The sequence below is a fragment of the Chenopodium album genome, chromosome 4 (genome assembly GCF_948465745.1).
Source record: "Chenopodium album chromosome 4, dcCheAlbu1.1, whole genome shotgun sequence".
NCBI lineage: Eukaryota > Viridiplantae > Streptophyta > Magnoliopsida > Caryophyllales > Amaranthaceae > Chenopodium > Chenopodium album.
The window spans coordinates 6,802,585-6,826,238 of NC_137837.1; the positions used below are offsets into that span (position 1 = coordinate 6,802,585).

Sequence of the window (23,654 nt, forward strand, 5' to 3'; positions counted from 1 at the left end):
GGTCAATTAAGAAAGTAAACTGGGTTTGGTTTGTTTGTTGGACATAAATTATAGAAGGAAGGTTCATAAAAAGTTCTTTGTAATAAAATCGTTTATCAACCCCAAAAATAATTTGAAACTTTTGAAATTAAATTCCGGAAAAATACAAGTAAATATTATAAATAATATATAATTTCATTTATAATATATTTTAAAATATGGGGGATTACACGAACAACCCTAAAACCACCACCACTCAGCTCGAAACCACCCCCTTCTCAAGCCGACCACCCAAGAACCACCCACATGCACCACCAAACAACCCTAAAATCACCCTCTTTCAAACCAAATGATATCGAAACCACCCCCTTCTCAAGCCGACCACCCAAGAACCACCCACATGCACCACCGAACAACCCTAAAATCGCCCTCTTTCAAACCAAATGATACCAAAACCACCTTATGTCAACTCGATTTAAAAAAAAAAATCAGATCTGATCTAAGCGACCTCGAGCACCACTGAAATCAGATCTTGAGTAGCGACCTCGAGCATCGAAACGACCTCGAGCAGCGACGACCTCGAGCACCGAAAGATCTCAAGCAGCGACGACCTCGAGCACTGAAATCTTGCAGCGAAGACATTGACGATGGTGGTTAGATGCGGCAGCGACGTTGAGAGAGAGAGATCGAGAGAAAAGAACACCGATGGAAGAAGCGGCGACTTTGAAGGTGGTGATAAGCAGCAGCGGCGTTGGAGGTGGTGGTTTGAGGTAGCGACGACAACGCTAAAGTGGTGGTCTGATAAGTTTGTGGGAGATGATGATGGATGTGAATGATTTTTTGAATTGATTATTGATTTAATTGGGTGACTTTATTATGTTAATTAAGTCAGATTATAAATTTAATGAGACCTGATTTAGGTAACTAATTGTGTTATGAAATATTTAGTAAGGGTATTTTGTAATTTCATTTAAAAAAACTTACTAAAAAAGGAGAAAAAATGAAAGTTGCAACTAATGTGTAGCATCCCTTTATGGCAAAAGTTGCAACTAATATGTAACGGAGGTAGTAAAAAGTTTTTCAAGCTTAAATAATATGTCTAAGGGTAAGAATATGTGTCCGTGCGTCCACCTTGGGGCAGGTTCCTGTATAGGCCATAGGCGGACATGAAGGTGGGATCCCGCAGCCAGCTGGATAAAGGGACCCAGTTACTTGGAACGCGCTCAGTCTTGTCGTTCCTTTTCACCCGCTTGACTTTGAAATATTCAAGCTGGTGCTCCTAGCTGGGGTGGACGGGTGGCTTATCGGGCTTGAGATCCCCGCGTCCAAGTTGAATTGGCTCAGCATTGAACCGATTCATCCGCAAGTTAAATTCGACGTCCTTAGTTTTGACGCGGTAGAATCGGTGCTTCCAGTCACGCCACTTGGAGACGCGGTCCATCACCACCATGTAATCTCTAGTGGTGCTTAAGATGAGTCAGCCGTCCGTGTCTGTGTCCAGCCTAGTCAGTGAGTGCATCTCACAGAAAACTGCAAAGTCTGGCTCAAAGCCCTTGCAGATGCACGTCACCAAGTACCCAAAGATGTTCAACCAGCTGTTTGGCATCAGCTGGAAGAGAGCAATATCATACTCGTCCAAGATTGTGCGGACGAAAGGATGGAGGGGGAAGCGCAGTCCAACGTCTAAGGCCGCCCTGTAGACGCTGAAGGATCTTTGGCGCGGCCTCTCTTCTTCCCAGGCGGCCAAGGCGCGGGACTTTCTTGGGGGCTGGATCTCGAATCCTTCCCCGAGGAGGAGGAATGCCTTGTAATCCTCAAACTTGTAGTTCAGGTAGCCCAAGGCTGTGCTACCCACCGTGCTGATGTACGGATCCTTGAAGTTGTCAACATTGGCAACATCCTCCTCGTCCGCCTCTTCACCCTTTGCGGCCGCCGCTCCACCTTCGACCGCATTTTCAGCTTCGCCCTCCTCTTGTCGAGGAGCGCTCCCAAACTCGGAGGACAACACTCTATCAAGGTGAGTTGCCTCCGCCGAGCTGCGGCTCCTAGAACTATGGCCGCCCCGGGGGGAGATTGCATCTTCAAGAGGCCGCTTGCCCTTATCTTTGGCACCGGCCGCCTAACTCCCGGTAAGAGGGGTTCTGCGAGGGGGCAGGTCGGACGGTTCGTTGAGAGAGATCCCGTTCTTGGTCTGTCCGACCCGCCATATCGGAGAAAGAGTTCAGAAGGAGTGGGGGCGGACGCATCAGCGTCCGCTCGAGAAGAGGAAGGAGGTCCCTCACAGAGTAGCAACTCGGCCCCATCCATGACCGAGCTGGCATATTGGGGGAACCTCAACCCCGGAGTTTGCTCGGACGTTCCCCCCATTAAAGGAGCGCCTTGAGTCCTCTGACGCTCCTCAAATAAGGAAGTCACCTCCACGGCCAAGCAGTGAGTGCCCGTGGAAGCGGTCGTAGGAGTGGTAGAAGGGGTCTCGGCATTAACCCTGTTTGGGTCATAAGGTGGCCGAGGGTTTACCAGACTTCCGTCTGGATTTCTGGCCGCGTGACGGTCGTGCGTTTGCATCGTCCGTGCCATGTTCGGCTGCAGGGACAGAGAAGAATGGGTGGATGTGAGTTGGTACACACTAGAAATGGACCCACTCCATGAAGGAGACAACTCGTCTCCGTCCACTCTAGACTCCTCAGGCGAACGGCCGGCCTCATGAGGAGAAACGGACGAAGCCGAGTGTTGAGCCAGCTTTTAAATAAACAAAGAAATAAAAAGACAAGGAAAAGAAATGCAGGCGGCCTACCTCTGTACGTGTTGAAAACTTGGAGAAACTTGAAGATTGATCGGAAACCTCAACCAATGTCACCGGAAAACTCAAAGGCACGGCGGAGCTCTTGAAGATTCAAAGGAAAAACACTTTCTCTCTCTAGAAGCTCTGACTTCTCTCTAGAAAATGTAAAGTTCCAAAGTGCCAAAATGAAGTCAAAGCCCTTGTATATATAGGAAAAATTTATGGGGGTAAGATGGTAAATTCAACTTTCCCGCCCAACTTAGTTAAACGGTTACAATTTGAAAAAAGTGACCTAGAATTTGGAAGGACAAGGAGCAATTCCGTCAAAATAGACGGAAGGGACGACCTAATAAACGGCTCGTCCAAGGGAAAACTGGCAGAACTAAGGCTCATTCCGAAACGGCAAGACGGCCGCAAAAATCGACAGCCCAGCTTCGTCCGCGCCGCTTGAATAGACAGGCGTTCGCCTTAAAAATGTTAGGCGGACAGAAAGTCGACAAACCTCTAAAACATCTGTACGCGCCAAGGCTATTAAAGGTCAGAGGAGCCGGCCTATTAGCGTACGAGCCATCCCCTCTGAGGGGAAAATGTTGAGGGTAAAAATACCCCGTATACGTGGACCAATCCCACAGTGACACGTGGCCCAATTATGGGGTGACACGTGTCACCGCGGGAAGATGCCACGCAATCCAGAGTTTTTAAGGTCTCAGGCCAATCCCATGGTGACACGTGGCCCAGCCATAGGGCGACACGTGTACCAAGGGAAGATGCTTCTAAAAAACAGCACGCCAAAAAGCCCTAACAACGTCAGGGCCCAAATTATGAGAGATGACACTGAAAGCCGCAAAACGGCGCCCCCAGAGGGGCACGTGGCGATCGCTGATTGCGCAGCCTATCACGTCACGCAAATCTAGGGTATAAACCCTAGAGGGGCACGAATCTCACCCCTATAAATACCCCAATCATTTATGATGAGGGGGGATTTTCAGACAATTGAAAACACAGAGCATTAAATAGCTCCAACTTCTCTCTACTTTCTCTCTCTAGCCCTTTTTCCGTTCTGATCACTGACTTGATCGTCGGAGGCGAATATTCCGTTGAACGGAATATTCGTGGTTTTGCAGGTGGGACCAACGTATTGCTAGCAAAGCGTGACTAGTATCCCAGGAGATCCAAAAAAGACCCGAAACAATTACCATATCATTGCAGGTGTTCCAGAGCTCAGCTCTCATATCATCATCAGTTGGTTTCTCAACTGTACCAAGAACAAATCCAAGCTTTCGTTTGGAGGAAAGATTGATCTCCATTGTCCTGCGCCAAGCTCTATAGTCTGATGATCCTTGCAGCTTGTCTACTTGTACTGAAGTGGGTCCATCAGAAGGGTGAAGAAATAAAGGATTTAGCATATCCTGAAAGGAGATTCTTCCACCAGCCATGGTGATCAGAAAAGAGATTAACAGAAATTTGTAAAGAAGGAATCAGAAAAGAGATAGAAAGAGAATAGGAAAAGAAGGAGAGGAAGAAAGAAGAATTTTAGTAGCAATCAGTCAGATCTTATTCCAGCACTGCTGTGAGTAGCTCTGATACCATGAAGATTAAATCAGATCAAACATTATGCTCACAGCAGAGGAATATCAGAGAAAGAATTTAGAAAGGAAGAAAGGGGTAGATTGTATTATGATTGCTCAATCAAAACCGTTACCACCTCACAACCTTAATACATGTGCTAAGCAAAAGAAAGAAAGCTGGCAGAGAATCTTTTACATTCACTGAACCAAATATAACAAAATGCAACAGGACAAAAAAAAGAATAAAGAAATAACATAATTGCTTAGCTCAGCATAATTAGTTCATAATTAGCTGTATTATTCTTAATACACATTAATGTGTTTTATTGCTGGGCTTTTGCTGTAATGGTACTTTTATTAATTAATTAAGCTTCCTTTTCTCTAAAAAAAAAAGAATATGAACATATTCAATAAAATGAAAAAAAAAATTGAATAATAGCAGTAATTTTCTCATAAGTAGTACGAGCAATAATAGCATTTTTTTTATTGTCTTTGCACAAACTCCAATGCATTTTTATTATGGAGTACAATATTTTCATGTGATAAACAATCTAGGTTTATCGAGGAGATTAACATTTTTTTAAAAAAAATAACCGAAAAAACTAATAATAATGAAAAAAAAACTTACTCCAAAATATCCTTTTCTTTTTCACTCTGTATAATTTTCTTAATATGGAACAAATGTAACCAATGTACTCGTATATACTCCTTTCAGTTTTAAATATTTGCTCCACTTTTCTTTTTCAACCGTTTTTGAATACTTGCTCCATTTTCATACTTTTATAATATTAAATCATTTCTCTTAACCAGTGGACCCAACATAAATTATATTTTATTAAATTCATAATCTCTCTCTTCCAATTCTCTCTACTATTTTTGCCTTTTACAATAATTTTTAATTTTTCTACCAACCCTACTACCTTTATATTATATTACTTTTTTCCATTTCTCCTTAAACTTTGCACATGGAGAAATAGAGCAAGTATTTAAAATAGAGGGAGTACTATATACTACTCTGTATTACCATAGGAGAATGAATTGTGATAATCTTATATCAAATTTTGGTTATGATCTATTGACCTTTGTTTTTATCTATTTCGAATTAATAAGCTCAAACAAGTTATATGTAAAGACGTTTGTTGCTACTTTGTACTAATATTTTCTCTTCAAATTAAAATTAATAAAATTAGTTCCATAAAACCTTAGTATATTTGAAGATTATTTTTTTTTTTTTTGAAATAATATTTGAAAATTAATTATAATAGAAAATCAATAAAAATAATTTTAGTTTAAGTAAAAATAATACTTAAGCGTAGTCAGTAAATTCTCCTCCTCAGTCCTCACCTCAATGAGTCCATGGTCGAGAATTGGTTGGACGCTGCTACGCGGCTAAAAAGCAAAAGGTCTAATATGACCCCGCACCTTAAAAATACTCCGTGTTCGTACGTTAAAAAAATAAAATAAAATAAATCATTTTCCACAAACAATAAATACGCAGTAGAGAGTAGAGACAAACAGAAGACTTTAACTTCAAAATTTTGTACAAGTCAACAGAAATTTACAATTTTATTAGAAAAATAGACAGTATCGTTTCCATGAATCTTCCCAATATACTACTATAAAATGATTAAAATCTACTAAAAATTATATAATACATTTTTATATTGTTTTTTTTAATCGAATTTCAGTTCATTTTCAGCTTCTTATTGTACGAGTATTATTCATTTATTTATTTTTGAGTATTATCTTTGTGTTTAGCTATAGTATTACCAAAAATTATCATACAAAAAATGGATATGACAGGAAAACTTGGCATGTTGGAAGACAACATGGATATGACAGGAGATCTTTCATGGATTCTTGATCAAGATAATAATCAATTTCAAACTACACTGTTAGTAATTTCTCTTTCAAATCTTATTTTAGAAATTTTTTAATTTTAAATTTCATGATTAATCCTTAGTAGTTGTTTGGAATTTATATTCATTTAACGACGATTTATCCTAATGCAGATGCTCTTTGGAGGAGAGGTTAGTAGTTAGTTACTACTTACTAGATTTATCTGATTTATCCTAATAATCTAACTACGAGTAGTAACTAACTATTTTTGTTAGTAACTAATGATTTATCCTAATACCTGATTATATTTTTGTTAATGATAGTATTCTGAAAATTTTATTGTTAATAAAAATTTAAGGTTGAAGAAGCAGTGAAGAGAGCTGTTCAAACTATTACCCCAACACTGGTAATATATTCTCCCTCCCTTGTTGTATTATCTTGAACTTCTTCTTGTTAGATTTGGACACGCGTATTAAGGGGTTTAGCAGGGTGGATAGATAATTTGGTAGATTGTGTTAAAATATGCAAAGATATGTTTAAATAAGTAATTCAGAATTTCACTATACTCTGTTAGAACTTGGAAAGGTATATATATAATCTGTTTTGTATTCAGGTAGAAGAAGCAGTACAAAAGGGAATTCAAGCTTCAATACCGGCTCTGGTACTAGAACAATTCAAGTTAATCTATCACAGAAGTAACAAATAATTTTCGAGAGTTTTAAGTTTTTAAATTTATTTTTTTTAGGTTGAAGAAGTATTGCAAAAAGGAATGCAAGCTTTGATGCCATCAATGGTAATCTTTGGTTACTTATGTTGCTTCTCAGTATTTTCAGTACCGGGATATTGATGGAGATCCGGTGATAACAGGTTGAAGAAATGAGGAAAATGATCGGTATCTTTTTGCCTATGTTGCAGACCTGTAATCTACCTTCACCTCCAAGGTGTGAATCACATTGCATACATACAAATACTAAATAAATTGAAGCAAGGAGAACAATCTAACCCTCACTTTGAAATTCTTATGCTTTCTAATTTGTTTGTAACTTACAGAACATTGCTTCATGTGGAGGAATCACATGCATCTAGGAGGAGTTTGAGATTGCATTTTGAGAGCCAAAGTCAATCATACAGAAGAATATTCACCGGGAAAACGTTGAAGGAGCAAGGAATTTTATTTAAACTAGCATTGAGAGATGACTCTTGAGAACGTTGTAGAAGTTGGTGCTGAATCATCCATAAAAATCAGGATTGTTGTTCTTCAAGGAGATTTTTCACTAGAGGATGAGGGTGACTTGACCGGAAAGGGAATCCATGAACATGTACTCCAACCGAGGGAAAGGAAACCGCCTCTTTTGGTTGGAAAATGTGATCTGTCTCTGAGAAAAGGAGTAGCAGACATAGATGACATCATGTTCACTGATAATTCAAGCTGGGTGAGAAGTGGGAAATTCAAACTGGGGGATGAAGTTTTGAAAAGTGTTTCCAGTGGAATGATTATAAGGGAAGCAACAAGTGAAGCATTCAAGGTTAAAGAACGACGTGGAGAGGGTAAGTGTTTTTCACCTCACAAATATAAACAGCTTCTGCTTTCCTGATTCTATTCCGCAAACATAGTTTGTTGAGTAATTTGTTCCTTCAGCTAATCAGAAGAAGGAGACTCCAGGACTAAATGATGAGGTATGGTGTTTGCATAACATTAGAAGAAATGGAGTGATTCACACAAGGTTGGAAGCTGCAAAGATCAATTCAGTGAACGATCTACTGCAACTATACCATGCAAATGTAGAATCACTTAAGAAAGTGAGGGCTGTCTTTTTCTGCACTGGTCTATACAGAAATAATTTTCTATCCTGATTCTAATCTTATGTAGATGGCAATGCAGATTCTTAAAGTTTCAGACAAAAAATTTCAAGCCATTGTTGAGCAAGCAACATCAGCAAATTCAAATATTAATCAACCTGGCTATGATACTGGTGCAAATGGGGTATACTAACTGCTATGCTAGTTGATCAAGAATGAGTGTTAATGTAAAGATGTCTCTCAAAGTCCATTGATGCAGGGATGTTATTTCATTACTTTCATATTGCGTACAATATTATTAGTCTTTTTGAACAGATCAATTTAACATGCATGCCAACTCAATTAACAGGTTTCCTATTTGCCTTTGTGTTGTAGGGTAAAGTTGCATTGCCTCTTGCATACGAAAACCTGAATGAACAGTTCAAAATATTGATAGGTTGTCGTACACCTGTCAAAAATAAATTCCTAACAAAACCAACTAACAATGTAGTAGGGTAAGTAGGGTTGAATCTACAGAGAGATGACTATTCAATCTAGCTTTCAAAGTATGGAGAAACTAAACTATGTCGCGAAATCGGGATGAAAATATAGTCTAAATTAAAAGAGGGAAAAAAATAATTAATAAAAAGACCTAGGGCTATGGTTCACCATGTTTATAGTTCTAAATCTATCAAATATCAATAACAATTCAATCAATCAATTATCTAGAGCAATTGCTAAGCCTATAGTCGGGTTTTAACGCTCTCAATTCAACATATGTAGTTCGGTCGCTAACATAATCAGAATTGTTAATTGTAGATAAGCCTCTAAAAGTAAGATCTTTCAATTCAAACTCTTATTAACAAAAATTAATCAAACAATTGATCAGGTTGCAAGATTATCAATAAAAACACTATCAATTAGAGAAATCAATAATCAAAATATCAATAATATCAATCAAAATTCATTATATAAACATGGATTCCCAAACCCTAGAAATAAAACTACTCAAACATGAAAGAAATAATAAAAACTAGATCTAAGGAATAACACATAATTAAAAATAAGAGATATAAATAAAATATCTCAATGAATTAAAATAGTAAACCCAAGAATCATCCATGGAAGAATCCATGGAGATGCCATGAGAAACTAGGGTTCAAGAGAAAAACTAAAACGAACGTAAAATAACAAAAGGCATAAAAAGGCATAAGGGAAAAATAATATCCCTTGAGTATTTATATTATCCTAAAACTAATCTAAAAATAATTAAAGAAAAGTAATAAGAAAATAATAAGTACATAAGTTGAATTACTATTGGATGATAGAAGATAACGTGGCATAAAACCGCAAGAGAAGTCGAGAACACGAGCTATACATGGCTGCTGTGGCTGCTCGCCAGAACCCGCGGCCGCAGGGTGGTTCCCGCGCCCTGGCAGTGGCGGCAGCAGCCTCGAGGGGGCGCGGGACAGAGGCGCAGCCAGCCTGCGGTTGGCTGATTGCAACGCTTAGATTCAAATGCTCATAACTTCTGTTCTAGGAATCTTCTAGGGGCGTGTGACCTATCATTGGAAAGCTCTTCAAGTCTAGTTTCCAACGCAACTTGAATCACTTAAATCCGATCAGTAGAACTCGAGTTATGATCAAAACAGTGAGCAAAGGTCATTTTTGATACTTTGCAAACCTTCGTTTTTCTTCGTTTCTAACTCAAATTCATTTCCGTAAAGTGCATAACGACCCTTGTGGATGCTATATTCATTTCTCATGCATATTAATCTCATACTAAGCTTCCACAAATGCATATCCTTCATTGAGCGACATCAATTCATCAACTGTTCATTCTTTTATTGTCCGTTTCTTCCAAAACCACTCCGAAAGCGTCTAAATAGTTATGGAAACTACTTGAAACATTAAGAAAACACAAACGAAGCATAATAGAGCATAAAATGGAAAACTTATTCAATTGCGACCTAAAAAGCGACAAAAGACTCAAAAAGCAATTATAAAACTAGCATAGACGTGCCTATAAACTCTATATAAATATGACTTATCAAATATCTGGGCTAAACTATCACTCATCATTGCCAACTGATACCAAAATGCCAGGTTTTGGTTTTCCTGTGACAAATCTAGGTAATAGTAGTGGTCTCCACAAAGATGCACAACAGCACAAGTCCGTTTTATTTGTATGATATGCATATCTAAGATTTCTAGCAAGCATAAAGATTAGATTTCCTGTAAAATGAGCCAACTTGATGCTGCAGGCCGAGCACCTACTTGTCACAAAATCTTTTAGGGCTGCACCACTACAGGGCTGCTATCTTTATTTCTAGATGAAAGTTGTGTCCTTGCATATCCTCAGGCAAAAACAGAGAATTGAAAGGGAGGGGGGGGGGGGGGGTATGCAATTAAAGGAATAACTAGATTCCTGTTGTACTTAGATATATACTTGCATGCTGAAAGTTTGAAAGTGATCTAACTTTCAGTAGTATCATGTTGTATAGGTGAGTCAGAGATGCAGCTGAGGATGGCGATTAAACCAGAAGAAGCTATACACATGTTTCCAAAATCACCTGAACATCTAATCATAACTGCTGACAACAATGAATGTGTTCAAGATATAGAAATGACCTAAGGGCTTGTACTAATATCACACGACCCACTATACGTGGCTTGAACAAGCCAAAGTGGCGTTCAGTTGGAGCTGCACTACGGTTTTCTGTGTTCAGGATTGTAATAAAAAGGCAAGCTTGCAGAGCCCACAAAAGGCAAAAGCTTTATTGAGACTTGCTAGAAAAAGTATGTGAAAGTATGGAGATCTTTGGGCAAGTTGTTTGATAGCTTTTCTTTCTCTAGGTAGTAGAATTTGTATTTCCAGTATTGTACTAGTAACAATTTCCCTGCTCTCTTGAAAGTTGGGAGGATGCAAGATTTATGCCTTTTTCAAACAATGGGAACACCAAGCTATAGTTATTCACTGATGTTATTGAATGAACTTTTGTATTAGAATTAGTTGTTGGTGGGGAAAAACTATACCAAGAATTGACACATGTTATTCTTGGTGTCTATTTAGTATTAATAAATAGATGCAAAAAAGTCGATCACAAAAAAAGTTGAAACTCAATAAAAGCTTAAACTCGAAAAGTTTGGTCAGTTGAAAAGTCCCTTTATAACCACTGTATGTTTTTTGATCAAAACATGAATTCAGTTAAGCAGCAAGTGGAAGAAGCAAAATCTTCAATGACACAGTGATTTCAATGGATAGTAATTCAGAAAAAAAGCTGAAACATGCCTAAAGTAATTCAATTAACACATCTCAAGTGAATGGATCAAAACTAAGATCCTTGTGTGCAATCATTTTATTGTATATTACCCTAATTACTTAAAGAAGTAAAATTGTACACTAAGCAAAGTTGACACGACTGGTGTTATTGACCTTAAATGCAATGGTTGTATATTACCCTAGTTCCTGCCATGGTTGTATCATGGCTTAGGTAGTTAGACATAGCTAAACTTGAACTTTGGCTCCTCTAAGGTCAAAGGCAATAAGAAAACAAATGCAACTTACTGACAGATAGCAATCAAACACACGCAAATGGATACAAAATTATAGGTTAATCCACATCAGGTTCCATGAGCACCATTCAAGTAAAAGCAAGCCCAAAAAGAAGTAAACATATGTTCCAAATCACAGATTTTATGTTTTTATCCTACATTCATCAATCAAAAGTTGAACATTAAATATACGACTTACTGATTCACAAGTCACTCACGATACCTGTTTTGGCTGTTTACACACTCTATCACATCTAATCATATATAATTTAGTCATTGCTTCTTCCACCTTTGCTCCTAATTATCGCTCGCTCAGTTCTCAAAAACTGTTTCAGCAAATCCTTGTCTACTTCACCAATATTTGGATCAGAGAGTAAGCCCACAAATAATGATACAGTGTGATTATCAGCAGCAAATTCTTTGACTCTCATCAACCTGACTAGCTCTAATGCTCTCCTAACATCCTTTCCATATATAAATCCTTTAATAATTGTATTGAAAGTGCATTCATCTGGAAAGAATCCATTGTCCTCCATATTCTTCAATAATTCATCGGCTTTTGCTAGCAACCCTTCTTTACAAAACCCTTTAATCATTATGTTATACGCACGCACATTAAGTAGCCCTTTAGCTATGAGAAAGGAGAAGATGTCCGTCGCTTCTCTAAGGCGCTTAGCATCACACAAACCATCCATTAGGATACTGTATGTAATAATATCAGGGACCACCCCAGTATTCTCCATTTGCTTCATTGTTGCTATTGCCTCGTCAAATTGTCCGTTCTTACACATGCCATCAAGTAATGAGTTCCAAGTTATTACATCTGGCTTTAGTCCATGAGCTTCCATTTCCTTGAAAAACTGGTGTGCAAGCTTGAGCTGATTGTCCTTGCACAAAGCATCATAAGAGTGCTGTACGTGATAACATTAGGCGTTAATCCTTTAAAATTCAACTCCTGGAGGAGACCAAGAGCTCTTTCAATCTTTTTAGACTTGCAATAGCCATTGATTAAGCTGCTGTAAGTAACTACATCAGGTTCGCAACCATTTTCAACTATTAAATCCATAAACTTTTCTGCCTCATCCATCTCACCACGTAAACAATATCCGTCTAACAGAGCGTTGTAAGTGATGATATCTGGAACCAATCCTATCTTAGTCATGAAATAAAAAATGTCCCGTGCTTCACCAATCTTGCCTTCTTTACAATACATATCAATCAACATGTTGTAGGTCTCAATGTCAGGAGTTATGTTGTTCCCCAACATCTCAGTCAGCATTTGTTGAGCCTCTTTCTGTTGTCCCAAAGTGCACATACCTCGAATTAAGGTAGCATAGGTGACAACATCAGGGGAAATTCCCTTGACTTTCATCTCCTTGAAAAGACGGAGAGCCTGAGGTAATAACTGGTGTTTACAGAGACTATGAATGATGGTGTTGTATATGACAACACCGGGCATAAAATGGCCATAAGACTCCATATTTCTGAGGAGTTTGAGAGCACCGGCATTATCACCGGACCTGCAGAGACCTTTGAAGATAGAACCGTAGGTGACTAATGTGGGTTGGTAGCCAAGCTTGACAACTTTATCCAAGAAATGAACAGCTTTGTCCAACTGATGAGTATGAACGAAGCCGTTGATGAGAGTAGTGAAGGTGACAATGTTAGGTTGAAAACCAAGTTTAATAATGTTGGCGAGAACAGAGAAGCCGAAATCAACAAAGTTCAAACGACAGTAGCAATTAGCAAGGATGGTAAGGGAGTAAATATCTGGACGGAGAGAAGACAAAAGGAGCTGCCTATAAAGGGAAATGACAGTGGAGAAAGGGGGGTTGGGTTTAATCTTACACATGGCTGAAAAAAGCATATTGAAATCAATAATAGCAGGAAGAGGAAGCATCGATTTCATACGGTGAAAGAGGGAAAGGGGAAATTCAACAGCAGTAAACCCTAATTTGGATTGTTGTCTAACATAATTGAGAAACAATTTGGGGTCATCAAAATCAAAAAAATTGGATTGTTTGGAACGATGAAAGTAAAATCGAGAAAAATAGAAAGAAGAAAGGCAGGAAGAAAAAGGGGAAAAAGGAGGAAGACGAAGGTAATTACCAGAAGAAGAGGAAGATGTAGAAGCAAGCAAAAGTAGAGCTTTGCTCCTCATCATCGTCTCACCCTCAGTCCTCAGACAAGAACACTGAGCACCTGCTGGTGTTGTACTGTTGGCTACTGCGAAAATTGAAATGGATGAACAAAAAATACTTCCGTAAATACTCCGTATAAACTTATTCCTTTCATAAATGGACAATCATGCAAATATTTACTTAGTCAATACAGACTACTTTCAAGGGTTGTTTGACATGAAATATGAATGAATTACCACCACTGGCTCTATTATGTTTGCCCATTTTGTATTTTGATTCGCCTTTTTATTGATGGTCTAAAAAAAACAAACATTAGCGCATAGTAATTTTCTTTTAATGGGTAAAATTTATGATTTTCTATATAATAAAATCTTTGAAAAAAAAAATCTTACAAGTACTATTTTTATATTGACATTATACTGTATTTTTCTTTCGTTTCCATTTCTTTAGCACAAATTCTTGTATGTTGCTAGTCATACCGTGTAGCAAGGGTTACTTCGATGTGTAGTAGGGATTTAGGGATTACTTGATAGCTGTTAAAGGTGTTACTTCGTCAGTGTTATAGGGTTACTCGGTTAGTATTATAGGGGTTACTCAATCAGTAATATAGGGGTTACTTGGTCATTATTATACGGGTTACTCGGTCAGTTTTATACGGGTTACTTTCTTATTTTATAATTGTCCACACACAAGACGGGTTGTTTCTTTAGGCACGTTTGTCAATACACAATAATCATTAATATCTTTAAATAACAATAAACAAAAATTACGTAATAGAAAATGTTGATATTTTGGAAATATACTCTGTATATCGTAATGAATCTAATAAGAACTCACTTGTTTTTATTATGTATAATTCACAAAATAGGTTTAAAGGTAACTTTGTACGAGTAAAATGTTAAATTCAAAATGTTCAACTAAAAAACAAAAGTAATATACTCTACATATCACACGAGTATACAACTGCATCGAAGGTCAACACTTGAGAGTAGAGGGTGGAACCGTAGAGGTAAGGGTCCCATGTAAATTTGTGAAGGTGAGTTTCCCACCAACTTAATACGAGTACGGACTACGGAGTAATATGAGTACTATTATAATATGGAGTACTGTAGCGTACACTACGGAGTACAATACATTAGATTTGACAATTTTAATCTTGCACTTATACTTCGTATATTCATTCATACTTCTTTCCCTTTGGAGCTCTTCACTATACGCTGTACCTTTATCTCCTCCATTGAAGGGTACTCTGATTTCTCCTTTATAGCGACTTCTGAGCTTTCTCTCCTCCATTGAAGCAGCTTCTCAGGTATGATTTTATTTTTCAATTTTCTTTTAATCATTGAATATCATTTTCACACTATTGTTAATATAGTTTTCAGTATAGTCAATTAGGGTTCTTCTTTGGTGGACTATTGAACTAATGATTATAATTACTAAATATATGAAGGTTTGTAACGAGCTTTTTTGTTGCTAGAAATCGTTGATATTCTTAACAAAGATGAATCTTATTCGATTTTTGTAAGCCTAATTTGATAATTGCGTCGAATTGGTTGCTAATGTGTTGCGGGATTTTGTTTATAACCCTTTAATGTTAGGAAATTACTATGAAAATGGATCTTTTCTACTTGTAACATGGCTCAGGGATGGAAATGTATAAATTTGGATTTACAAAATTAAACTACGAGTAGTTCATAATGTAAATTTAAAATCTTTAAATATTAGAATTAATTAACCAAAATGGGTATGTAAAAGGTAAAATCTTTGAATATTAGAATTAGTTAACCAAAATAAGTATGTAGTTATTAATATGAAACTTAAAAATTAGGGAAATTTACAAATTTTCGAGAACAAAGTATATGTATATTGATTTTAAAACATGAAGACTTATTGGGTTCAAGTGTAATTTATTTGAAGTTATTGTATTTGCATAAGTGCAGACTGGAATAAGTAGTTTTGATATGTATTTTGGATTAGGCTATTTGATTTCATTGTATTTGTTTGAAGATTTTGTATTCGTAAGCAAGATTCTTGAATCTGCCACTGGAAAGCTTAAGCATTGTCAATGGCAAATGACGGTGAGAAGATGGAGGTAAAAGGAGAAGAAGAAAATGGACAAGTAGTGACTCCATGGGAAGTATCCGCCAAAGAAGGCGGCAAAATTGACTATGATAAACTAATCGACCAGTTTGGATGCCAACGTCTTGATTCTACTCTTATCGAACGTGTTGAACGCCTCACTGGTCGTCCTGCCCACGTCTTCCTCCGCCGTGGCGTCTTCTTTGCTCACCGGTCTTTCTTTCTCTCCTCTTTATATTTCTTCAATTTTGCTGATTAATTTTCTGATTTTTGGTGTTTGATTGATTTCTTGATGTTGCAGTGATTTGAGTGAGATACTCGATGCATACGAAAGAGGTGAGAAGTTTTACTTGTATACTGGTCGAGGACCTTCCTCTGAAGCACTGCATTTGGGGCATTTGGTACCTTTCATGTTCACAAAGTACTATTTTCTATCTCCTTTTCTAGATTTAGTAAACGTTATTATTTCTGTGTTTGATAGCATAATTTTTCCTGAAATTGTTGTTGTGTAGGTAAAATTCAGCTTTGGTGATGAATTATGAGCTGATTGTAATATTTGTGTGAAATTAGTTCTATATTGCTGTGTTGAGGTGTGGAATTTATTTGTGCTTCTGCACGGTGTCTTTAAAGGAATTTTAGGTAAATGAGTTATTTTTAAGTTTCTGTTATGCTAGGAGATAGTCTTTCATTAATTTAAGGTAACTGAATTGGGCTTATTCTAGTGTTTGTGTAAAATTAGTACTACATTTTTGCCTTGAGGTTTAGAAATTTATGTAATTTATTTCTACTTCTGTTTTAGGTTAACCTAATTCATTATTGCGGATTGATTAGTAGTCCAGTTGGAATGGGAAAGGAGTAAGGAATGATAAATAATCTTTTCTCTCAATGTTTAATTTAGGCCTTGATTTTGCTGTACACAATTAAAAGTTTGCTGAAAATGTTAATCTACATGCATAAGCAACCATTATGCTTACAATATATTCGATATTTCTTGATTTCTTGTAGATCAGTGTTAACTAGAACCAAGCCTTTTTGTTGATTTTTTCAAACCTTCTTTTTAGAGCAATGCCACTGTTAGCGTGTGTCGTAGTATATGTCACATTATTGTTCTCTTTTTGGCACATTAAAATTACTAATACTTAAAGGGTATAGGTATCTACAGGATGCTTTTAAGGTGCCCTTAGTGATCCAATTAACAGATGATGAGAAATGCATGTGGAAAAACTTGTCTGTGGAGGAGAGTATTAGACTTGCACGTGAAAATGCCAAGGATATTATTGCCTGTGGGTTTGACGTGTCCAGAACATTCATTTTTTCCGACTTTAACTTTGTTGGTGGGTGAGTATTTCATTGATCTTACTTGGAAGTAACAAATATTCTTATTGCATCTTGGATCAATTTAGTCTCTTTGGGAGGCTTATAAATTAGGTAGTGATATGTTTTTGCCAATGCAATTCACACTAAATCCATCTTCTTGTACAGAAAGTTCTATCAGAATATGATCAAAATTGCCAAGTGTGTCACACTAAACAAGGTAGATTTTGCTTTATGATTGGACTTATTATGCAGATGTTTAATTTATCACAGATCTTTGACATGGATTTCATGAGCTGATTTTGGATGGTTATGGCAGGTTTTTGGTATATTTGGTTTTACTAATGAAGATCACATTGGCAAAGTATTTTTTCCTACAACTGAGGTACTCTCTGCTGTCAATTTAAGTCTTGGCAATTGTTTCTTGATTTTTCCATACTGTCTCATGGGCTCTTGCCATTCAGAGTTGTGTTATCATGGTTATACTCTTTTGTTGATCTGCTTTCTTACTGGAGCCTTGATTTCCTTTATAATTGTTGCTTAAAATGGTCGAGCTGATACCCTGCCAATTGTCCCCTCTATGCTGTGCCATTGTCAATGGTATCCAATATTGTGTAATTAGGATGAGCTCTAACTAGAATTTTGGAGTGAAATGAGCTATTTCAAACTGTCTCCTGCATTCGTTTCTTATATAGCAAATTATTTGAATTTTTTTATTGATTGATTTTTGCTTCTAATACTTTTTGTGGGTGCAGGCAGCTCCTGCCTTTTCCAGTTCATTCCCTCACCTATTTGCTGGCCAAGATAACGTTCGGTGTTTGATTCCTTGTGCAATTGACCAGGTTGATTCTTTTTACCTGGTCTTATCATAATTTTTCTTTTTTCTTTTTATAATTTTGAATAATCGTTCATTCTGCTTTTACTAGTTTGCTTGTTTTGATTGGTTGCTTACATTTTGATTTGCATTGGGCCTCAAATCTTGTAATTTTTGTCTTGTTGAGCATTGACCGAAATTCCAGCATGATGTATGATTTAAGCTGAATTTATGATCGGGTCACGATGGGTTTGAACTTTTTTTTTTTTTGAAAGATGATGGGTTTGAACTTAGGGTTAGGACATTTTGGCAATTTCATCAGTGTTATCCTCTTCTGAATTTTCCACCCTTTTGCCTTTTCTTATTGAAGAGGTGTGTGTGTGCGTGGAGAGAGTGAGAGTGAATGTCTGGGCTATTTTCCTGAGTCCTGAAGGATGTCAAGCCCAGGTCTTGATTTGCTTGGTGTTCGAACAGGGGTCAGGGGCACTGCACTGTTAAGACCTTGGGGCAGAGGTGCGAGGTCCCTGGTATGTCTCTTAGATCGGACTTTGCTTTTCTAAACTCCAGGCAAGAGAAAGGCCTCTCAAGATTGCTTTACTTTTATTAAGGCTTTCGTTCCAGTACCTCTGTCATCTGAAATTAACACCTGATAAAGGAGATCCTCTCCCTGATCCTCACGTTCGTTTTTCCTTACTAGCGACTAACCTATAACGCTCTGTTACCAGGTCTGATTGTTTATGTTGCAGATCGTCTTCTTAGGTTGGGCCTTGAAAGTGTCTATTCTTATTATTCCTGTACTTCTCTAGTTCTCTACTGAGACAAATTTGCCCTGCTTTCCATTTTTCCAGGATCCTTACTTCAGAATGGCAAGAGATGTTGCTCCTCGGATAGGATTTCAAAAACCTGCATTGATCGAGTCTTCCTTCTTTCCTGCACTTCAGGTAATTTTGACACATGATATGAACAAGTCTTGTGCTTTTTGAGGAGTTTATGGTCTTGATGTTTGGGGAATGTAGGATTTTAAGAGATTTAATTCATTGTATCATACTAATGTTTGTAGTCATTCTGATGAAATATGAATTAGTTTCTCTTTCGTGAGAATTATTGAGAATGCCGGATAAATTATTACTTAATTAAATTTCTTGTTCCTAGGAAAAAAAAAATCTGGTATTACTTTGGCTAAATATATCCTTATTATTATGCATAGAAACAACTTGCCTTGCTAATTTCTGTTCTAGTTGGTCTCTGATTATAAGGTCTATTAGAATGTGTTCATATATACACACATAATAAATAAGGTCTATTAGAATGTATTCTTATATTTGCAGTAGCACCATGATACTCCCTGCGTTCCGTTAAGCTTTTTTGCATTAACTATAGTAGGAGCTGGTGGAAAATTGGTCCCTTTTGACTTTTTGGATAGAAAAGAGAACGTTGTTTAGAAACATGGATGTAATTTAATAGATTTAGTGGACCAACCTGATGGGGTAAGGAAGAATAAAAGAGGTTTTTCTTTTGCCAAACATGATATTATGTAAAATAAGAACATGGACTTTAAGGTATCAGGTGAAAACTTAACAATGATGAGGGAGTATATGATGCCATGTATTACTATGCTTTTTCAATAGTTCGATAGTTTGTTTTAGTTTAGTTGTATAATTGTTCACCTATCTAGCATGAATCATACAACTCCACTGTATTACTGTTTCTAGGTCGTTTGGATGGTAGGTTGGGGCTCCTTGGTGGAGCACCTGTCTGAAGTTTTGGGAATTTATATGTGTTGAAAATTTATGCTTTTGTTAAATGCAAACTGGGTAAAGTCATATTTCTACTGTATCTGTAATTTGTATACTTGGCTGTGGAATGTGTTTTTTTTCCTTCTCATTAGCCAAAGCTTATACATGTTTATTAGTTGGATTATCCCATACCAATTTCATGTTACTTCTCTTCCCATCCAAAAAAAAAAAAAGATGTTACTTCTCTACAGGATTATTTGTTATGAATACGACTTCATGCTTAAAATGAGAAACTCTTTAATTGCTTTGAATATTTCAGGGCGAGGCTGGAAAAATGTCTGGAAGTGATCCTAATTCTGCCATATATGTGACTGATACTGCAAAAGACATCAAAAATAAGGTTTGTAATTAACTCCTCAGCCACTACCTTGTACTTCTTTCTAGGGCACTGACTGAATAAAATGTCAAACTAAGCTGTTACTTTATAAATATCTAAGGGAAGAAGGCATTCCCCATTGTTTAGGAGGAATATATGTGACTATTTATCACCTTGAGCGGTTGGATCACAGGGTTATGACATGTTTCATAGGTCTAGGGAATTTGATTTAGAAAAGAGTTATCAGGACTAAATACATTGATCCTTATGTCTAATAATTCAGAATAAACTAGTACTCTGCTAGTCTCCTTTTTCCTAATAGGGTACATTTGATCTGGGGTCATTTTTTTTATGAAATTGAGTTAAAATGCCACAGCAATACTTCATTTTATTTAAAATTAATTACTTTTTTTTATCATGTAGACAATATTTTTGCATGGCTTATTTTAGAAATGTGGTCTATTATTCAAGGATGAGGTATCCAAAACTATTTTGTAGGGAAGGGGTAGGAGTGTTTAAGTTCTTCCTGGATAAGTATATCTGTAATCTCTAAAGGAGCTTATGCATGGCTATCCTATCTTGCTAAGTACTAAGCTTTAGCACTATTTCATCTGCTTTATTTTTAGATCATTAGACTCTCTTTTGCTGCTGCAGGTGAATCGATATGCTTTTTCTGGCGGGCAAGATTCTATTGAAAATCACCGAAAGTATGGAGCTAATTTAGAGGTACTTAACTGTTTTTTTTTTTTTTTTTTTTTTTTTTTTTTGGTTGCCGTTTAGTTGCTTACTGTATTGGATTAGTGACCTGTGCTAGAAGCTGAAAAGGTTCTCACTAGCTATTTTGGGAAACCATGATGTATTTGATGATGAAAGGAGTGTCATGGAGTACAATAATGTTACTTTCATCTTTTTAATCGGCAATCCTGTTTTTGGTAGCTATTCTTTATCCAACAGTACAACATGTCTTACTATTGTAGGCCATTGCTGCATCCATGTACCTAGAAGAATGGCATATAATATTCCTTTTTTTGTAATAGACTAACTTGGAGGGGTAGTATAGGTATTCTAGTTTTATTAGTTTATTAGGTTTAATAGTCCTTGGTATAAATAGAGAGGTAAGGGAAGGAAATAGAGAGGCAGAATTTTGGAGTGATTCCTTAGAGAGTTGTGACCTCAAGTCACTATTGGAGCTTTGTAGGCTAAACCTACTACTATCGTCTATAAGAAACCATTAATTTGTTTAATCAAATTTCTGAGTTTTCTTCTTCGCTGTACTGTTATTATATCTAGTAATATCAGTCCCTTACATTTTTCTTTTGCTGTACCGCCTTTTTATGTTTTTATTTAAAGGAGTATGTGCTCATTCTATTTTGTTATTCAAAGGATTTGCTCTTCAATGTTTGTACAAATTTTTTGCTCTCTGTTGGTGTCCTCTTTCCTTGTCTGTATATTTGTTCGCTGTAATGGCAGGGTGAAGTGTAATTTTAAAACTAGAATATGTTGTATGTGATGGTGAACTTGATACTTTGTTCTAGCTCTAATATATAATATTGCTCTCATTGTAACCAGGTAGACATACCAGTCAAGTATCTGGGATTTTTCTTGGAGGATGATGCTGAGCTTGAGCACGTTAAAACAGTAAGATAATCATCACATTGGTCCAATCTAGATCCTTTTTACAATTGGGACTTGCACATTTTATCATCATATTTCTTCTTCCTCCCGAGAAAATGCTAAGCTTTATTCCTCAGGAATATGGTGCTGGAAGGATGCTGACAGGTGAAGTAAAGAAGCGGCTCATTGATGTTTTATCAGAGATGGTTGAAAGACATCAACGAGCTCGGGCTGCTGTAACTGATGAGGTGAGCTTTTTTTGTGGAATTGCTACCTTCTAATCTGAATTGTTAGGGAGGTTTTCCTGTAATGATTTTTTTTTTTTTTGGGTGAAATTTCTGTAATGTTGTTGAATGTTCTGAAAACAGCACTGCAGAAACAGTGTATTGCAGGTGATGACTTATTATTTGCCGTGCTTTTCGATATACAGAAAGTAATCTGAGTTCCACTAGCAGTTAAAATGTATATTATAGTTTTAACTTGACCGTTCTTTCTATAAAAGTCAATAATAACCAAATACATCTCCACACGATCTTTTAGTGTAGAAAAGCAACTTTAGTCATTGTATGCCTGTATGGATGTGGAGTCCTCTCCTTGATTTAGAATTAAACACCTGTAGTAATTGTGTACATGATGACTTTCACCTGTAGATGATACTGGTGGAGTTCATGGTTGTCCTTGTTCCCTTGTACTTGGTACCTGTGTAACACTACCCTCAAACATATTTCGTATAAACAGAAGAACTGGGGTGATAATAGGGTTACTATGTGGTATGACTTAGGAAAATTGTTGAACCAATTGGTAATCATAAAATTCTGTGGTCATTCTTTATCTCTCACTAACCCTGTACTCGAGTTTCTGGTTACTTCTAATAATGTCCCCTTTAAAATTGTCAGCTTATGTCTGCTTGGATTTAATATTTACTTGTTTTACAACAAGCTCGTGTAATCGTCAAATTATCCTTTTCTAACATTGCTCTTTTGACTTCCAGATGGTGGATGCTTTCATGGCCGCGAGGCCTCTTCCTCACATGTTTGACTAATGGAGGGAAACCAATGGAATTTTTGTTACAAGTGTGAAATTTTGCAATGGTTACTGGTGTAATACATTTATTTATGTAGTCATTCAGAATCGAAGGATTTTTAGAGTAATTGAAGTCGTACTCGTACATATACATCAATCTTGAAGCTCTGATATCCAATCCATGTTGGCAGCCACGTGGTGACGCTAAACAGTTGATTCAATGGATTATGTGGGGAAATCATATAACCCAGTGTTTTTCTCTGCAATCTTCAGTAGAGAAGTAGGTTGCTATCAAGTTTTCTCCATAGTTTACGATATCCTGAGGAAGCTTGATACCACATTGCGCCTTATGGCCTCAATAAGGAAGATAGCCTTTAGTTTGCCAATCTATGACAAGTAAACTGGACATGAAACTCCAATGTTTCTTTATATTTGATGTTCTGAACAAGGACAGGCATGGACGTATTTTATCTAAGAGCAAGCCAAACACTGGATATATGTTAATGACTTTAAACTCATTTTATACTTCCTCGGTTCATCAGGGTTTATTTATTTATTTAACCGTTTTCTTTTTCACCAAAACCAAGATTTTGAACTGAGTACTCGTATAAATTTTGAGAGATAAAGGAAGATGGAAATTGATGAACATTGAGTCACTGAACTTCATGTAACAGATAAACAAATTCATAGTTGAAACACTTTTTTTCTTATTCTTTTTAAATCCAAACGAGCAACGAGGGCAAAAACACTAATATGTGAATTGTATTTAAATTCAGTTTGAAAGATAAGTAAACATTATGATACAATTGTCCAGTTAGTTACCATAAAACATTATGTCACTGTCTAAGTAGAGGGTTTGTAATCCAAGTTCATAATGGTGAGGAACATTAATACAGTTTTGTCCACTTTGTTAGGAATGTTGCAAAGCTCGGCAATGTTAAATTCAATTATTAGTAGGGCAACTGACTCTAATGTGTGAATTTGCTCTCATATACAAGCAGTCGCACAGTATCATATTCAGAGCTTGTACAATCGTACGTAGGGCAGCCGAGTCT

General features: G+C 36.8%; 2 protein-coding genes and 1 pseudogene across 3 annotated transcripts; 2 read left to right on the top strand and 1 right to left on the bottom strand.

The window, feature by feature from the left end:
* Window positions 1–5,790: 5,790 nt before the first annotated feature.
* On the top strand, window positions 5,791–8,249 carry LOC145626497 (uncharacterized). Of its 2 annotated transcripts, XM_081678934.1 has the most exons (9): window positions 5,791–6,223; window positions 6,342–6,359; window positions 6,527–6,574; window positions 6,782–6,829; window positions 6,914–6,961; window positions 7,036–7,109; window positions 7,219–7,716; window positions 7,808–7,968; window positions 8,051–8,249. In XM_081678934.1, the coding sequence occupies exons 2-7, from the start codon at window positions 6,342–6,344 to the stop codon at window positions 7,370–7,372; spliced, it is 390 nt and encodes a 129-aa protein (XP_081535060.1). In that variant the 5' UTR covers window positions 5,791–6,223; the 3' UTR covers window positions 7,373–7,716; window positions 7,808–7,968; window positions 8,051–8,249. The 2 variants fall into 2 exon arrangements, with proteins under 2 accessions (XP_081535060.1, XP_081535058.1); XM_081678932.1 differs by having other exon boundaries at window positions 5,791–6,359.
* A 3,311-nt stretch (window positions 8,250–11,560) lies between these two features.
* Window positions 11,561–13,663, bottom strand: LOC145626498 (uncharacterized; annotated as a pseudogene).
* A 1,138-nt stretch (window positions 13,664–14,801) lies between these two features.
* Window positions 14,802–23,181, top strand: LOC145628765 (tryptophan--tRNA ligase, cytoplasmic-like). The gene is made up of 13 exons (XM_081681157.1): window positions 14,802–14,952; window positions 15,651–15,935; window positions 16,024–16,143; window positions 16,875–17,060; window positions 17,205–17,256; window positions 17,356–17,421; window positions 17,792–17,878; window positions 18,699–18,791; window positions 19,906–19,986; window positions 20,617–20,688; window positions 21,532–21,600; window positions 21,714–21,824; window positions 22,568–23,181. The coding sequence occupies exons 2-13, from the start codon at window positions 15,709–15,711 to the stop codon at window positions 22,616–22,618; spliced, it is 1,215 nt and encodes a 404-aa protein (XP_081537283.1). The 5' UTR covers window positions 14,802–14,952; window positions 15,651–15,708; the 3' UTR covers window positions 22,619–23,181.
* The last annotated feature ends 473 nt before the right edge of the window (window positions 23,182–23,654 follow it).

Excerpts from the sequence above, each read along its gene's own strand:
- LOC145628765 (XM_081681157.1), top strand. The coding sequence starts at position 15,709 with ATGGCAAATGACGGTGAGAAGATGGAGGTAAAAGGAGAAGAAGAAAAT. Across the intron at positions 15,936-16,023 it reads GGCGTCTTCTTTGCTCACCG|TGATTTGAGTGAGATACTCG; the intron begins GTCTTTCTTTCT and ends TTGATGTTGCAG. Across the intron at positions 20,689-21,531 it reads AGTATGGAGCTAATTTAGAG|GTAGACATACCAGTCAAGTA; the intron begins GTACTTAACTGT and ends CATTGTAACCAG.
- LOC145626497 (XM_081678932.1), top strand. The coding sequence starts at position 6,336 with ATGCAGATGCTCTTTGGAGGAGAG. Across the intron at positions 6,360-6,526 it reads AGATGCTCTTTGGAGGAGAG|GTTGAAGAAGCAGTGAAGAG; the intron begins GTTAGTAGTTAG and ends TAAAAATTTAAG. Across the intron at positions 7,110-7,218 it reads AATCTACCTTCACCTCCAAG|AACATTGCTTCATGTGGAGG; the intron begins GTGTGAATCACA and ends TGTAACTTACAG.